At 34.3% G+C, this 18,465-nt stretch overlaps 2 protein-coding genes across 9 annotated transcripts; one reads left to right on the top strand and one right to left on the bottom strand.

Annotated features, from left to right (window-relative positions):
- Positions 1-15,529: 15,529 nt before the first annotated feature.
- On the bottom strand, positions 15,530-18,257 carry LOC107962748 (transmembrane protein 234 homolog). 8 transcript variants are annotated; one of them, XM_016899243.2, is made up of 4 exons: positions 17,758-18,227; positions 16,579-16,622; positions 16,147-16,191; positions 15,530-15,887 (listed from the first exon to the last, which is right to left on the bottom strand). In XM_016899243.2, exons 1-4 carry the CDS (start codon positions 18,122-18,124, stop codon positions 15,879-15,881), a joined length of 465 nt encoding a protein of 154 aa, XP_016754732.1. In that variant the 5' UTR covers positions 18,125-18,227; the 3' UTR covers positions 15,530-15,878. The 8 variants fall into 8 exon arrangements, 2 of the variants coding, with proteins under 2 accessions (XP_016754732.1, XP_040971142.1); XR_005928456.1 differs by having other exon boundaries at positions 16,579-18,257; XR_005928455.1 differs by having other exon boundaries at positions 16,067-16,191; positions 16,579-18,257.
- Positions 15,699-17,296, top strand: LOC107962747 (probable xyloglucan endotransglucosylase/hydrolase protein 26). The gene is made up of 4 exons (XM_016899242.2): positions 15,699-15,882; positions 16,001-16,101; positions 16,450-16,643; positions 16,859-17,296. The coding sequence occupies exons 1-4, from the start codon at positions 15,699-15,701 to the stop codon at positions 17,265-17,267; spliced, it is 888 nt and encodes a 295-aa protein (XP_016754731.1). The 3' UTR covers positions 17,268-17,296.
- Positions 18,258-18,465: the final 208 nt, after the last annotated feature.

Here is an 18,465-nt window from a genome sequence, read left to right on the forward strand (position 1 = left end):
CGGCTTGGCATACGGACGTATGGCTTGGCATACGAGCGTACGGCTTGGCCGTGTGACCGAAGTTAGAGAGTTATACGGGCACGGATATGGGCTCGGACATGGTTGTGTATCCCTACTTCAAATGCCCACACAGCCTGAGGAACGGGCGTGTCTCTCAACCGTGTGAGTCACATGGCCTAGCTACACGGCCGTGTGACCCCTGTAGCTTGAAAGTTTTCATTTTTTTCTAAAAAATTCTATATGCTTCCGATTTAGTCCGACTTGTTTCTAACGTGTTTTTAGGGCCTCGAGGGATCGTATAAGGGATGATGTGTATGTTAATGATTGACTTTGCTTTGATTGATGTTGTGATATTAAATGTTTAAAGTTTTTGGATAGTTTTGAAATGTAATCTCCGGTAATGCTCCGTAACCCTATTCCGGCGACAGATATGGGTTAGGGTTGTTACAACTAGGCTTGTCATTCTAGAACTTGCTTTTGTGATGCATATCAAGACTACATTAATGATTTGATATATTGAGATGATAGAGGCACTTAGGATTTTAACCCACTTAACCTTTAAATAGCCTACCCATTTCAATTGCCTACTAATTAACCCCATTGAGCCTAATTCCCTTTTGTTTGTTTATCAACTATTCACTTTAACCCTTAAATGCCATTAATTTTGTGAATTACTTTTTATTGCTTCCCTTTAGTCGAGATTAGATGTCGGTCAGTTACCTAACATGTTCAATCATTTGTATTACTAAATTTTTTTTGTATGAAAAAAATAGAACAAAATGTAGCTTATTTTGTTTTTATTTGAAAGGTAAATTTCAATTTTATAAACCTCGGTATAGTGAACGGTGTTGGTGGAAAACTATCATCAATCTAATTGGCTAATTAAGGTTAACATTAGTTAATTGTTAATTAATTATGTACCAGCCTGTTTTCAGTAAAATCGGAATAGTGGTTTCGAGACTGTAACAGCTCGTTTTAAGTGAAAATAGAATAGTGGTTTCGAGACCACAAATTTGATGTCAAAATATATTTTTTTTCTTATTATTTTAATGTCTATAGCATTTTAGTAATATAGTATAAAAATTTCGTTAAGAAATTTTACCGTTTACATACTTAATTCGATAAAAAAGACTAAATTGTAAAAGGTACAAAACTTGAGTTCTATAGGTTAAATGGATTTATTAGCTATGAAGTTAAATAATTGGAGGGTTTATGTAGTAATTATTCCATTGATAATTTGAGTAGAATATTATGGCCATTATTTATGTTTCTTTTAAAGGTTAAGTAAAAGGTTAAATTGGTAATTTAGAAATTAAAGTAAATTAAAATAAGACAAAAGGTTGTATCATCTTCAACCTTGAGCATTACCACTGAAAATTGAAGAAAATGAAAGAACATCAAGGCTTTGAACCATTCGGTCATATCTCCCTATTGCATGTAAGCATTTTTCATCCCGTTTTTAATGATTTCTATGTTTTTGGAGTTGTTGTAGTTTAATCCAGCTAGCCCAGGGACTAATTTGTAAACGTATTGAATGTCTAGGGTTTTACCATGAATGCATTTTAGTTGTTGGTGATGTTTAATGAAAGAAAATGAATCCTTGTTGTTAGATAAATAACTTTTGTTAAGTGAGTTTTGATAAACTTGTCAATTAGGGGTTAAATTGAAATATGTGAAATATTCATGGTGTAAGTTTTGAATTAATGAAATGTGTGGGCTACTATAAGCTTGTATAAATTCGGTTAGGCTTGGGTAAGGGTGAAATTGTATGAATTTCATTTTACGAGCCTAACACTAAATTTTAAAGAAATCGAAAGTATATGGGCAAAATTGTAATTTTGCTAAAATGTGAAATTGAGTTAAATTGAATAGAATGGTTGTTGAATTGAGCTGAATTTATTCATTTAGATCAAGATAAACCACATACGGCTGTAGATTGAGGCAAAAAAAAGCTTCTAATTAGTCGACTTCACTTTTCTATGTTTATCGTTAAGGTAAGTTTGTACGTTTAAGTTTCGTTTTTATTTTATGAATTGAATACTATTATTGTATAATATTAAATTCAGTGTTGACGAAAAAATCCAACGGCATAATGTCGATCATCGACAAATGAAAAGGGATAGTTTCGGCTATCGAATACGAAAAGGGATAGCTTTGGCTATCGACTATGAAAAGGGATGGTGACGATCATCGAACTATGAAAAAGGATGGCTTCGGCTATCGAACTATGAAAAGGGATGGCTTCAACTTTCAGATTATGAAAAGGGATGGTGACGACCATCAACAATGAAAAGGGATGGTGACAACCATCAAATTATGAAAAGGAATAGCTTCGGTTATCGAACTATGAAAAGGGATAACTTCTGTTATTGAATTACGAAAAAGGGATGGGTTAACCATCATATTATTATCTCGTGTGAACTTCGGTAAGAGATTTCAATGTAAATTACATTAGATTGTTGAAAGGTAAGTAATGTGTACCTTGTGAAAATTAAGAGTATGAATGTACATATATAAGTCTTTGAATTAGTTATTCTCATGTTAGATTGGGTTTACATGTTTTGTGATTGTATATTGTATTGGCAAGGTTAGACTGTACGTGTTACGAACTTACTAAGCATGACATGCTTACTTTGTGTTAATTTTTCTATGTTTTGTAGTTGTCGAAAGCTCGTTTGGGTTGGAAAGTTGTCGGAGATCCATCACACTATTTATCAGCTCTTTCGGTACTTATGGATGTTTAATTTTGGTTATAATGGCATGTATAGGTATTTTTGGCTAATGTTGGCCATGTATTATAGTTGTCGAAATGGTCACTTGGTTTGGCTTGTATCATGGCATTTTGGTGGTGTAGAGGATATAGTTTTGGAATGCAAATTTTAGCTTTAGAATGGTTGATGTTTGGCTTGTTATGTTTGAAAGATGGATGAAGGTATGATAGGGTAAATATGCATATGGTAGGTGTTATTATGAGGTATGTGAATGTGGTAACTTGGTCTATTAGTTATAAGTGAATTATATGACTACTTAGAGTTAATTCTTGAACGGTATATTTAGTACCTTTTTTGTCTATTTTTGAATGGTAAAACAAATGGTACAATATGGTATAATATTGGATAAGCCTTAGTTGAAAAATTGATCAATTATGTTTATATTGGTACATGTTTTAAATGTTATTATTTGAGGTGCCATTGGGCATATTGGTTGTATGAAATTATACCATATATACATAGCTTAATTACGCACAATTTTGGTGCATTGTTATGGCTTGGGCATATGTGCAATTTTGGTTGTGGGTACATGTCTAGTTGGATAAGAAAAATGGCTTATAAAATCACCTATTTTGGTCCACACAGGCGTGTGTCTCAGCGTGTGTGACACACAACCAAGTGACACGGCTGTGTGTCCCCTGTAGCTTTTAAAGGGTTGCAAGTCATGCTGTTACATGGCCTAGCACACGGCCTGGTACACGGGCATGTGAGGTTATTTCTAAGGATACACGGCCTGGCACATGGGCGTGTACCTTGGCCGTGTGACCAAGTCAATGAGTTACACGGGCTGGGACATAGCCGTGTGTTCCTACTTTGAATGCTCACACGGCCTGACCACACGGCCGTGTGACCTTGTAATTTGAAATTCTTCACTACTTTTGGAAAAATTCTTTGAGTTTTCGACTTAGCCCCGACTTGTTTCTAATGCGTTTTTAGGGCCTCGAGAGCTCATGTAAGGGACATATTATATGTTATGAAAAAATTTTTAATGTGTTTATTGATTCGACTTGAAAAGTCTAAAATTTATGTTCATTTGATTTGAAAACTCCAGTAATGCTCTGTGACCCTATTTTGGCGACGGATACAGGTTAAGGGGTGTTACAAATTAAGTTAATTATAATTAATTAAAGTTTAATATTAGTACAACAGATAAAATAAAGAAAGAAAATGGTCATCTTTCATGTTCATCTTCTCCCCACTGTACCTAAGAAGAAAAAAAAGGGTTATCATCTTATTTGTGGAGCTGAAATCATCATCATCATATCTTGTATAAAAGCTCACTTCAATTCTTTGTTTTTCTTTAATTGTTTTTGGATTCAACATCTTACTCTTTTGGTTTGGTAACTCATCATTTCAACTCTCGACTATACTCACATTTTATACTTTTCCATACCTTTAACCTAAGCCCCATTACAACCCTCATAAAGACCTCTTGATCTTTGTATCATCTCATATTTGTAGTGGTGGAGATTTTATTTTTAAGCAAGCTTATGGTAATAACACTCCTCCTTTGACTATTGAGTGCGTATTAGTTAGCTCTTAAAAACTTTGAATACTTTGAGTGAATTTTAGTGAGGATGGTCAACCTGTTGAGTTTGAATTTTAAGTAACTATTAAGGAAGGGGAGATTCCTATGTTTTGAAATTAAAATTTTTGCTTGGATTGTTTGTACTCTCTATTATCATTTTGCTCTCTATTATCATTTTAGGTTCAATATTTAATGCATGACTATCTATAAATTTCCTAAGACATGATTAGTGAAAGTGATGAGTGAAGGAAAGTTAATTTGCATGTGAATTGAGAACTTTGCTTAAGGACAAGAAAATGCTTAAGTGTGGGGATATTTGATAAGTGTCAAAAGTAACAATTTTTAGCCCCATTCTTAATGCAGTTTTCAGTGATTAAGTGATGTTAATTGTGAATTATATACTCTTAATCTTTTAAATTCACGTTTTGAAGCTTTATGGAGTACTTGGGGGCAATAGGAGTGAAAAATGAGTGAAAATCAAAACATTAGAGCAATTTGGAAGCTATACAAGATCAACAATGTTCCTCACAGCTGTGTGAGCCATACGGTTGTGTGGCCAAGGCATGTAACTCATTGTGTCTATGTACGACACCAATGAGGATTTTCGATTTTAGGTTTTTGACACTTTAAGAAGTCATATATAAGGAAATAAAAAGAGAGAAACAAAGTCATCTTAGTTTAGCACGAAAATTACCCGAAAGAGCACCCTTGAAATTGATTTTGAAGTAGTTCTCTTATCGGTTGTTTAACGTCACAACAGTAATATGCAAATGTACACTATCGATGCAAGTATAGTAGACATATGTCAGTCTGTGGAATATCGATCCCACAGGGATAGTTGTCTTTTGTCTATTAATGTCGATGCAATAACTAGATAAAAACGAGATAAATTGTGAAGAGAGTTGTCAGAGCAACAACTTGAAAACAATAAAAGAAAATATGATAATGATAAACTGGGATTCCCAACATGAATTTTTAGCAGAATACTAACTGCTCACATTGTATAAAAGGATAGGTGATTGTCGAGGCAATAAATTTTAATGTATATCTTACCAAGCATTACTCCTCTATTTAATCTGAGACTTAAACATGCAAGTTAACCCTACCTTCTGATGATGACAATATGGAACTATTAAGAACAAGTGGACTAAATTCCTCTAATCCTCACTCAACTTCCGTTGTAATGCTTGTTGGCTCAAACTGTCACTGCTATTTCCAGTGTCAGTGACTGCAATAACACTTCCATGTTAAGAAACATTCAACCTCAAGATTAAACAATAAAAGCAAGATTGAATAAGATAAAATTTAACCAAGAATTCATGTGTACTTCCATACAAACAGAAAACAGAGAGTAATCACCAGCATTTAGAAAGAAATAAGAGAAAATCTAGTGGAGAATACTATTCCTAGACAACTCGACTGAATCTCTCTATTCCCTCTTGTCTTGCACTTGGGTCTCCTCATCAGAAGTTAATCTACATCAATTTTCACGCTGGCTCATCCGTGAGAAGCTTAAGCTGCCATAGCTGCAAGCTTCAAAGTAGGATGAAGAAGATGATGGTCAAGAAAAAGCTTTCCTCCCCTCCATTTTTCTTCTCACCTCAACCTTTTATGTCCTCCTCTAACAGTATAAGTGTCTTTTCCTCAGAATTATTCTGTCCTTATACGTGCAAGTTGGTTATACTAAACTGGACAGCTCACGCATTTTTAGTTCTTATCTGAACAGCTGTCAGGTGCGGCAATAATTCTGGTGCAATCTGAAATTAACTCATACAGCGATATTAATGCAAAAAGATATCAAAATTAAGGATAAAATAGGCTAGGATTCACTGAGTTATAAAATGCAATTTACTAAACTGAAAATGCTATATATTCTAAGGATAACTAAATAGGAATAATTTAGCAAATAAGTAGGGAGGAAAAACTATGTTCTTTCTAGTGCTATAACACCCCCAAACATGAGTTTTTACTTGTCCTTAAGTAAAACAGAAACTAGCAAGGCTACAAAAATTTTATTAAGGCAAATGATCATTCCAGCAACTTGAATCCTCTAAGTTCTTAACGAATGAATCACATTCAAATGAAAGAATATTGCATCGACAATATATAAGCATGAATGAATAAGGTTGGAACTTCATGAATGCTAGCATCATGCTTCAAACCCTAAGTTCTATCTACCAATACAGCATTTATTGTACAATATTAAGTATTTATATTATATATATATTCAGAATAAGGGATATCATTTTATTACTGTACCCTTTTTACTAAGATAACAATAGAGTGCAACAAACTCCCAAGGAGTACGTAATTGTGCCGACACACACTCATGCAACGATAACCTTTAGCCAAATTGATTTTTCTAACACTTGTATTGGAATGTTCCCTCTTTCACATTCCATACTACAACCACTTTAGAGTGTCTTTAATTTATAGCTATACACATATAAGTAGCTTTAAAATGCAGATTCATTCAAGATTTAAGGAATGATAGCAATCATCCATTATTAATTCAACCTAATCCATTCATCAAAAAATTAAATCTACAACCTTCTGTCAAATTTATCCAACTCATGCATTGATAATTCATATGATTCAAGAATTAAGCATCGAATGTAACAAAAATTTGCAAAAAATTTTCATTAACAATAATTAAACCTTGCATGCTTCATTATCGAAAAAATTTGAAATGTGGGTGCATTTCCAAGCCCCATGTGCATTCCCCCAAACTTAGAGTTGCATTGTCCCTAATGCACTGACATGAAAATGTAGTGACAATAAAAATGCAATAACAATGTGTACTTATCAAAATAAAACTTACAGCTACATGCAATGCATGAATACCACAGCTAAAGCTTAAAATAAACTAACTCAGTTATCCTCAGCCATTGATGTGGCTGCACGATGTTTCTTCCTGTTCTTTTTCTTCTCTTCCTTTTGTTTTTTATCCTTAAAGCTACTTCTCTTCTTTTCTTTGGGCTTCACACGATCTTCAAGTTGCTCCTCAATTTGCGACTCTACCCCGGCATCATCGACTGCTTCCTATGTAAGAGAGGCCACCTGGAGCGGTCCAATGTAGACCACTATTGCCATGAATTGTATTGCCCTTCACTAGTTACCTTAGTAACTTTCGTCGGTCTCGCTCTATCTCACTCCAAGTTATCAATATTTGCACCCATAGACTCGGGTGCGGTGATAATGTTCACAACAGAATCTTCTTTTTCTTTTTTCTTTTTCTTTTTCTTTTTCAGCAATTTCTTTTTCAGTAACAACTTCATCTTCTGCAGTAGCAACTTCTTTCTTAACAATTGTGTCCTCTTGATCAACAAAAAGACCATCCTTGAACAAGTTACCAATCTTTTGCAGGCATTCTACAATGTCTCTAGATTCCTCTTCTTTGTCATTATTAGAAACCTGTACAATGGAAGGGGATGCCACCGATCTGTCTCGATCTTCTAAGTCGTCATCCACAAATGAGAGGTCATAATTTTGAATGATTGGTGGAAACACTGGGAATTCCGATATTGGGGATGGGCTTAGTTGGCCTAATGTGGCTACAATAGAACTGTTCCAGGCTTTGGTATAAGCATAAAACAAATTCTAGGATTTCTCCATATCTTCTATTGTAGCGACAAGCCTAATCTGCATATTGTTGATAGAATTCACCATTTTTTCGACATTTTTCATTTTGTGCCATAATGATGTCTGCATTCAGGTTTGTACCCTTACTATCGACTTTGGTTTTGTTCTTCCTTGTCTTGCTTGTTTCTGCCTCCTTCTGTATCAGCGTATCTTTGCCACGAGTCATTCTTTCTATAGAGGCTTCATTGATCGAGCCCTTATTTTTTAGTACTTTCTCACCATCACAGGGCATGATTCCTCTTTGTTGGCACAATAACATCACCAATGATGGGAAAACCAATATTTCAGTTTGCCTTGCAGCGTAGTCAGTAATTTTCTATTGGAGTATTGCACCGACATCAATCTTTCTGCCCTTGACGATGGAATGTATCAGACACATTCTATGGAGGGTGACTGTGAATAAAGGGCTTTAGCCTACAGTTGACAAAATGAAACCAGATTTTGCTTTGCAGCGTCAGGAAGCGACGGTGCACCATATAATTCTTTTGATGGGAACTCGTCCACAATGCTCTATCGATACACAAGTCTTCCACCAATAGGTTTAGTTTTTCATCTGTGATATCCTTAATGAACTCAGAGTGTTTGTCTACATCCACCTTGGTGTTGTATAACTGTTTGATTTTTTTAGTGCCTCATGGTATTAAGCTTTCTTGAACAAAAATGAACTCTAACTCATTATCATAAAGGTTAGCATAAAACTCACGTACCAGTAAAGGAGAATAACTTCCAGGATGGGTGCAAAAAGTTTCCCACTTTAACTTCGAGATGGTTTTGTAAACTTGCTTACCCAAGTCTTGTTGTTGCGAAAGGGAAATGCCCTATTCAGGGTGAAAGTTTCACTTCAAAATGTTGTCTTGAAATCATTTCTTTGTCGCTTTATTCAAAAAGATTACTGGTTTCTTTTTCTGCACTAGTCTGAGGGTTCTGATTCACAAACTGTGGTAGTAGATGATACATGTTCTCCAGCAGATTTTGTGGCTTTCTTGACCGAGCCTCTTGTTTTTGCCATATTTTGTTAAGGGAAAACAGTTTAAAGTTGAAAAGATACTATCTTGAGAAGAGAAAGAAAATAAAAATGTTTGCTTGAATGTATTATAGCCGGTATAGTAGAGGAGGATTTATAGTGAGTAAAAGAGGAAGATGGAAAGGCGTGTTGTTTTGTGGAGAGATATAAAGCTGGCGAGGATAGTTGTGTCTAATAGAAATTGTGCCCGCTTAGAAGGATCAAACGACTGAGTGATTTTTGATCCAACGGTGGAATCTAAATTTCCCTGAATTCTGATGAGTTATAAATGGTAGTATAAACTTACGGAATGCATTGACAACAAAATTTCAATGCGTCGATAATGGTACCTAATTATTCTGCAAAAAATAAGAAAAAAAACTTTAACAAAACATAAATAAAATAAACTAAAATCACAGAGTAATAATTAAAAATTAAAACTTTTCGACCAATTTAATGGTCTTTGCTTGCTTTTGATCATTGTTGCCGAAATAGGGTTTTAGCCTCTGTCCATTTACTTTGAACTGGTGTCCATCACATAAATCTCGAATTGTGAGTGCACCATGAATAAATATGTCAACAACTTTAAAGGTCCAGACCAACGTAAACACAAGTTACTTGGGTGCAATTTAAGTCGAGAATTGAATAATAAAACTTGTTGACCCACGATAAATTATCGCTGTAAAATAGCCCTGTCATGCAATTGTTTGGTTTTTTCCTTATAAATCACAGCATCTTCATAGGGATTTCTCCTAATCTCCTCTAGTTCAGTGATATCCAATAGCGTTTTCTTTCCAATCGCTTCATAGTCCATGTTCACTTGCTTAATTGCCTACATTGCTTTGTGTTCTAGTTCAACTGGAAAATGACATGCTTTCTCAAAGACCAATTGATATGGCGACATCCCTAATAGAGTTTTGTAATGCTGTCTGCAATTCCCATAAAACGTCATCCAATCGGAAAGACAAATATTTCCTCAAAGGGTTTACAACCTTCTTAAGAATCTTCTTAATTTGTCGATTCAATATTTCGGCCTGTAGTAACCATTCTGTGATTAACTCCATATCTTTTCAGTGCAGTTGCCACTTGGTTGCAATGAAAGTGTGTACCCTGATCACTAATCAATGCCTTTGGTGTGCAGAAGCAAGTGCGTATATGCTTGTGAAAAAATTTTAACACTGTCTTTGCATCATCCTTCGGAACTGCAACAGCTTCAACCTACTTTGAGACGTAGTCAAAAGCTACTAATACATAAAGATTTCCAAATGAAATTGAAAACGGTCTCATAAAATCCATACCCCAAACATCGAATAATTCAACCTCCATAATTGGCTGCTGCAACATTTCGTTGGGCCGAGATATAGAACTGATGTGCTGACACCTATTGCATTGATTCACAAAATTGTGGGAATCTTTGAATAATTATGGACAGTAGAATCTTGATTGGAGAACTTTAACAGCAATTCTCATACCACCGAAATGACCTTGCATCATGACAATGCTTTAGGATTGAAAGCATCTCCTCTTCCGGAACACAACATCGAATGATGTTGTCATTGCATACCTTGAATAAATACGGCTCATTCCAATGATACTTCACTACATCACCAAGAAATCTTTTTTTTATGGCCTGTGACACCCAATGAGAGTTTTCCACACACTAGATAATTAACAAAATCCGCATACCAATAAGTTGCATCTACAACAAATAACTTCTCATCTAGGAATGCGTCGACAATTTGAAGTATGTTTCTATCTTCACTGCCAACTTCCAATCAAGACAGATGGTCTGCAACTTAATTCTCTGAACCCTTACGGTATTTTATCTCGATGTCAAATTCTTGCAACAGTAATATCCAACGTATCAATCTTGGTTTGACATCCTTTTTCGCAAAGAGATATCTCAACGCTAAGTGATTAGTGAATATAGTAACCTTTGCTCCGATAAGATAGGAACAAAACTTGTCAAAAGCAAAGACTACAGCCAGTAATTCTTTCTCTGTGGTATAATTGAATTGAACCTCTATAAGAGTTTTGCTAGCATAATAGATGGCGTAAAATATTTTTCCCTTTCATTGTCCTATAACCGCACCCACAACAAAGTCGCTTGCATCGCACATAACTTCAAAAGGTTGAGACCAATCTGGTGCGACGACAATGGGTGTATTCACTAGCTGCTTTTTTAACTGAATAAAAGCATCCAGACATGCATCATCAAAGAAGAATTTTTTTTATTCTGTTCCAGTAATGAGTATAAGGGCTTTGCAATTTTTGAAAAATCTCTAATAAACCTTCAGTAAAACCCCGCATGTCCAAGAAAATTGTGAATACCTTTCACGTTTGTTGGTGGAGGTCATTTTTCAATTATTTCTACCTTAGGTTTGTCTACTTGAATGCCTTGACTAGAGATGCGACGTCTTAACACAATGCCTTCAATTGCCATGAAATGGCATTTTTCCCAATTCAGGATAAGATCTCTGTCCTCACATCACTTCAATACTTTATCCAAATTGTCAGCATAATGATCAAAATCATTCTCATAGACTGAGAAATCATCTATAAAAAACTCTAAAGAGTCTTCAATCATATTTGAGAATATTGCCATCATGCACCTTTGAAATGTGGCTGGTGCGTTGCAAATATTGAAAGGCATACGGCGAAAAGCGGAAGTACTAAAAGGGCAGGTGAAAGTTGTTTTCTCCTGATCTTTCGATGCAATAGCAATTTGATTGTACCTAGAATAGCCATCTAAAAAGCAATAATAGGCCTTTCCCACAAGCCGATCCAGCATTTGGTCAATAAAGGAAAGTGGAAATTGATGCTTCTTTGTGGTCGCATTCAATTTGCGATAATCGATACAAACTCGTCATCCTGTGAGAATGCGTGTAGAAATTAATTCGTCCTTATCATTGCGAACCACAGTGATGCCACTCTTTTTGGGTACACATTGCACTGGACTTACCCAATTGCTATCAGAAATCGGGTAAAGAATTTCAACATCAAGCCATTTTATGATTTCCTTCTTGACAACTTCCTTTATCTTCTCGTTTAATCTTTTTTGCTGCTCAATTGATTACTTGCCTTCATCTTCCAACTTGATATTGTGCATGCAAAAAGAATGACTAATACCCTGAATATCGACAATACTCCAAGATTTATAACGTTGGCTCACCTGTAAGAGGCTTAAACTGCCATAGCCACAAGCTTTAAAGTTGGATGAAGAAGATGATGGTCAAGAAAAAGCTCTCCTCCGCTCCATTTTTCTTCTCACGTCAACCTTTTATGTCCTCCTCTAATAGTACAGGTGTCATTTCCTTAGAATTATTCTATCCTTGTATGTACAGGTTGGTTATACCAGACTGGACAGCTCACACATTTTTAGTTCTTATCCCGAAAGCTGTCAGGTGCAGCGAAAATTCTAGACGCAATCTGGAATTAACTCATGCAACGACATTAATGCAAAAAAAATAGCAAATTAAGGATAAAATAGGATTCACTGAGTTATAAAATGCAATTTACTAAACTGAAAATGCTAAAATATATGTTAAGAATAACTAAATGGGAACAATTTAACTAATAAGTAAGGAGGAAAACCTTTGTTATTTCTAGTGCTATCATTCTCCATCAAGATTGAATATCCCAAGCCGATTTTCGAGGAAGTTACCATAGGTTTCTTTTATTTTATTGGTTATAGTGTATTTGTTGTGTTTCTTCTTGCGAGTATGAACTAATTTTCTAAATGCCTAGTGGAGATAAACCATAGAATGAATTCTCTATTATTTGATTTCCAGTTTTATGCAATAAAATCTTAGTTTCTTTGTTTTCGACTATGAATTTTGAATTATTCTTGGGTTATTATTTATAGAGTTTTAATCCATGTTTGAAGTACGCAAGTTTGAGGTTGAATAGACCCTGCTTGTGATTAGATCTTGCGTAGTAAAATGGAGTTACATGCAATCCTAAAAATAGGATGACATAAATCTATCGGATTAGAGTCAAATCTAATAGGGGAATCAATAAAACGAATTAATGCGACAATAGGGGTTTTAATTAGAAAGAAATTTCAACCTAGAGTTAGTTGCTTTTATGCTTGAAAGAGATATTAGCATAAGTTAGGGATTTCTATAAATCAAGGAAACTAAGGAAGTTATTGCATAAATTGGATTGAGAATTTTAGATGAGTTCTAGGCGGATTCTTACCTAGATATTGTTTAGCTAATGGGTTGATATTTTATTATTTTCATATTTATTATTTTGATGTATTCGTAGTTGATTTAGTTAGTTAAATTTTAGTTTTAATTAATCCTTTGAATTATTTGGTTAAATAATAGAAAGGTGATAATTACTAGTAATTGTAGTCCTCGAGGGAACGATATTTGTGCTCATCATAGCTATACTATTAATTGATAGGTGTATTTACCTTAGTCGATTTATTAAAAAATTCATAAATTTAAGAGCTATCTAAAATATAATAACAAATAAAAGGGATAAAAATTTTATAAGGAAGGTAATCAACAATTTCCAAATGTAACTTAAAATTTAAAAAATTAATGATAAGAAGAAACGTTATAAAGATTAAAAGTTAACATTTATATTTAATAATTAGGAAGTTGAAAAGTTGGAGAGAATTTTTTTTTTTTTTTATTTTTTAGGAGAGAGCATTTTTACTGCGAAATATCACATATCTAATAATTTCTCAATTAATTTAATTATTATTAATTATGAATTAATAATTTGTAAGTATACGAGGAGAGACTGCCAATATTGTTTTAGCTTATTAAACCTAAAGGATTAAGAGGGAATAAGAAATGCTTTATATAAAAATTATAGTTATAAATAATTATTTCATTTTAATTATTTGTGTTCAGTATTTTTTTATCAATTCAGCTAGTAAATTATATATCAAATTTAAAACAAATAACTATAACTTATTTGTTAATTAAATTTATTAAATCACTATATTATTTCAATAAAATAATATTTAATCAAAAAAACTATTTTATATTATATATATACACGTGTCTAGATAAAAAAATATTTTCAATTTAATATACCTATAGCATATAAATACACATTTAGTAAAAAATAATTTAAAAATTATAAATAAAAAAACTTTTGACAAGACATTTGAATTGTCGTTATTAAGTTTTAATGTTTAAATTATCCCTATTATTTTTTTATAAAACCTAAAGTACTCTAAGTACTTTTTGATGTTATCTAAAATGCCCCTGTTAACTCCTAAAGGCTATTTTAATAGCCGGTTTTATATAATATATAGAATAATGACATCTAAAAGATATTACAAATGTTTCAAATTTACACAAAGACATTTAATATGGTTACAATATTACAGTAGGGTACGATATGTGATGGTGATTTGGATGCTAAAATTGATCATTCATTCCTATCTTTACAGGCTCGTAAACAAGTTGACTCCTGTAAATTGAGGTTGGATCTAATATTTGCTACTACACAGGCCTCTACTATGATTCTCTACCCGATAACAAGAAAATAAACAATATTGTTGCTTGCTTTGATCTAAGCACTATGGTGATTTTGCTGCCCACAGACTTGGCTGCTATATACTCTGATCACATTTAGACACTTTTTTTTGTAAGGATGAGAAACACCTTTCCTTGTAAAAGAAATTTGTACTATCATTTCATAATTACTATATGTAAATAATTAACAGATATTTATTCTAAAAAAAATTAGTTATATATTTAAATTTGATTATCAAATCTACCAATGAAGCCTTGTTATTGTTGGCAAAAGTTGAGACTTGAGGTCTTGAGTACCCAAGCTTGAGTCCTATCATATGCAACTGGGCATGTGTGGCTCTTCAATCTTACATTGTGCGTAGGTCATGTGTAGATTTTGTCCGGTGCTTATTGGTTATTTGCCCATTGTACTTTGTATTGAGTGGTTTTACATTGTAATTGGTTTGTTGTACTTTGTATTGAGTGATTCTACACTATAGTTGGTTAAACATACATTTGTACTTGTGAATGTACTATATTTGTATTAGTAAAACTTTCAAAAAATTTGATTATCAAACCTGCATGAGGATGGCAAAGAGTATGATTTCTATAATTTTTGTAAAACCCAAATCTAAATTCGTAAATTTGCTACAAAATTTGAATTAATTTATTTTATGCACTAATAAGAATTTACTAAAGTTGTATAAAAGTATTCTCGAAATAAAAATTTTAAAAAGTGAAACAGATTCAAATAATAAATATATGAGAGTTAATATCCACGTCCACTCTAAATTTGTATTATGTCCAAATCTATAAATATCAAATCAAAATATCTACAAATATCATCTATTATCATTCCGGCACTTTAGTATTTTTTGAAGGAACGAGTAGGCTGAAGCTGCTGCGTCTTTCCAACAGCGAAAATAAAAATTTAGACTAGAAGCATGCACGTCTAACTGTGGCGGCTTGGTCTCTAAGCCTAACGCAACCCGTTGCTGGCTGTTATAGCTCTTCGTTATTCCACTATTGGAGTTAGTCTCATGCACGACCTTTCATTTCTCTTCCTCTCCGCGTACCAGCTAGACTCAATTAGTCCAGTTCAACATATTTCAAGTTTTATTTTATTTTTCTTTTAAAGAAAGTTATAATACAAGGTTCAGTATGAGTAAGGCACATTTGCTGGAACTTGCTTTATATAAAGCCGTCCAGAACAATGAAGAAAAGCATCCCTTTTCAACGGCATTGGCTAACAAATACCCGAGCGAGCTTCTTCAATGCAATCAAAAATGCCTAGCTTAAAAGCTTTGTTGTTGGCTCTTTTCATCATTGCAGTAGTAGTTGATCAGAGTTTCGTTGAAGCAAATTTTCCCAAGAGCATGTACATAAACTGGGGTGCTCATCATTCAAGTTTTGCAGGCAATGGTGAAGACCTCCAACTTGTGTTGGATCAAACTTCAGGTAACCTTGCGATAAGCGCTTGATTAAATGACTCGTTTGGCTAATGCAAAGACACAAATATTAAACTCAAACACATTATTTAATCCTTTAACATTATAATGCTGCATATTTTTTTCAGGTTCTGCTGTTAAATCGAAAAGGTCATTCTTATTTGGAAGCATTGAAATGCTAATCAAGTTGGTACCTGGAAACTCAGCTGGAACAGTCACAGCCTACTATGTAAGTGCAACAGTGTGTAAAGCTAACATTTCTAACAAACATCACCTTTGATTGTCGTTGGCAAAGCTTCATATTCAGTGGCCTTTCGTCCTGTCAACACAAGTCAAAAACAAATTTTCTGGACAAACCACATTCAACAGAATCAAAACTTGATTCTTGAAATACATGTGAAAAGCAACTTAATTGCAACATAATATCTTAAAAATTATCTGTATCAATGACCAAATGTAAATCGAATTAACCTTAACTATAGTTCTTTAAAGCACTACATAGGAACTAGAAAGAACAGAGGAAAATTAAATAATGAAGAATATAACAGTGTAATCTTTCGTTCTGAAATATACACAGGTAACCTCTACGGGGGACAAGCATGACGAGATCGACTTCGAGTTCTTAGGTAATGTTTCTGGACAACCATATATTGTTCACACAAACATCTATACCCAAGGAAATGGAAGCAGGGAACAGCAATTCTACCTGTGGTTTGACCCGACTGCTGATTTCCACAACTACACCATACACTGGAATCCCACCGAAGTTGTGTAAGTTAGCTCCCCTTCAGTTATGCTAGAATATCATGTGTCTTTTCTCCAAAATATTCATTATAAATATAGCTCAAGCATATAGCAAATGCAGGCTATTTTTCTTCTGTTGTCAATTTATCAGTGAATTCCAAGGCAATCAAAATGTGCAATTACAAATCTCAAGGCATTTCACTGTTCTCATGAAACTAACAAAGAATACTTGATCGTTTCAGGTGGTACATCGACAACCTGCCAATCCGTGTTTTCAGAAACTATGAGAAGGATGGCATTGCCTTTCCCAACAAGCAGGGCATGAGGGTACATGCCAGTTTATGGAATGCGGACAATTGGGCAACAAGAGGTGGGCTAGTCAAGATTGACTGGAACAGTTCACCTTTCATTGCCCGATTCCGCAGGTTCAGGGCAAGAGCTTGCAAGTGGGATGGGCCAGTGAGTATCAATCAATGTGCCACCAAATCCCCAGCTAACTGGTGGACTTCCCCTAGTTTCAGTCAGTTGAGCAGTAGCCAAATGGGTCAATTGAATTGGGTCAGACAAAACTTCATGATCTATGACTACTGCAAAGATACTAAAAGATTAAATGGACAGATTCCTCCTGAATGTCTTAAACAGCAGTTCTAGCTCATCATCAGCAATCAATCAATATGAAGAGACCCTCATCTACATTCTAAAAGGATTGAAAAGTTCTTGAATTCCATTTCTTTTCCTACTACATAAACCCAACAATAATTTTGATGCATCCCAAAAATTCTTTTTGCTTTTTTCCCTACTATTTTGATTGAGTAAATTTTGTGCGGTTCATTGTGTTCTATTCCATTCATCAATAATTTTTATACAGGAAAGAAGATTGAATAAAACTATTCCCAATAGGATTATTGCACATGAAAGCAAAATTGTATCCATATACAGTTATAATTTAATTTTCAGTATTCTCATTTGCTTTAGCATCCAAATGAAAATTTGAGCTCTAGATTTTGCTTCAAAAAGGAAAGGTAAAATAAATAATGACTTCTAGTGTTCAACCAAATGCAATACCAGAATAGGCCTAAAAGAAAAGCACATGCAGATCACGTGATACAAAGCGAAACACCCAAAACAATAAAACCCGTACCCAACAGAGTATGACCGATCCGGGTCTCCTCACCCAATAGGATTCCAGAAACGGCGGTGGCAGCAAACGTGGTCGCGTTGGTGACGGGGACGGCGAGCGAAATCGGAGCCTGGCTTAAGATAGCGAAAAAGGTGGCGGAGGCGGAGAGGTTGATGAAGAAAGGGATCGAATATTGCCAAAACAAAAGGAGGGTTAGCCAATTGGATAAGGAATTGAGGAGCTTTTGGTAGAACTTGCGAGGTGGGTCGCCTGAGTTTGGAGAGGACTTGAGATATCGGTCCCAAAGGAGTGCGCCACGGCGCATTGCGGCGTTAGTGGCGCCCCAGATCAGGCCTACCGCCAACATTTTCTCTAAGTCTCCGATCATTGTTTCTGACAGTGAAAGCAACAGAAGGAAAAAAAGAATGTTAAGCCATGGATATAATTGTGCGATTTAACATATATCTACCGCACATTGAAGTTGTACCTTTGTACATTGATAATGTTTGTTGACCGGAGAGCGTCCAATGTTGGTAACGTGTTTAAAGTGTTTAATAGGAAACTGCCAAGTGTCAAAATAATTACTTTTATTTATCTCAGTTTATATTTTAGTTATTTATATATAAAAAATTTTATTTAGCTACTTATATTATTATTTTGTTATGAAATGATTAATTTATCGTTAAAATATGTAACCTTCCAAATAACAGTTCAATGTTGTCATTTAAA

Source organism: Gossypium hirsutum, chromosome A06 (assembly GCF_007990345.1).
Source record: "Gossypium hirsutum isolate 1008001.06 chromosome A06, Gossypium_hirsutum_v2.1, whole genome shotgun sequence".
Taxonomy (NCBI): Eukaryota; Viridiplantae; Streptophyta; class Magnoliopsida; order Malvales; family Malvaceae; genus Gossypium; species Gossypium hirsutum.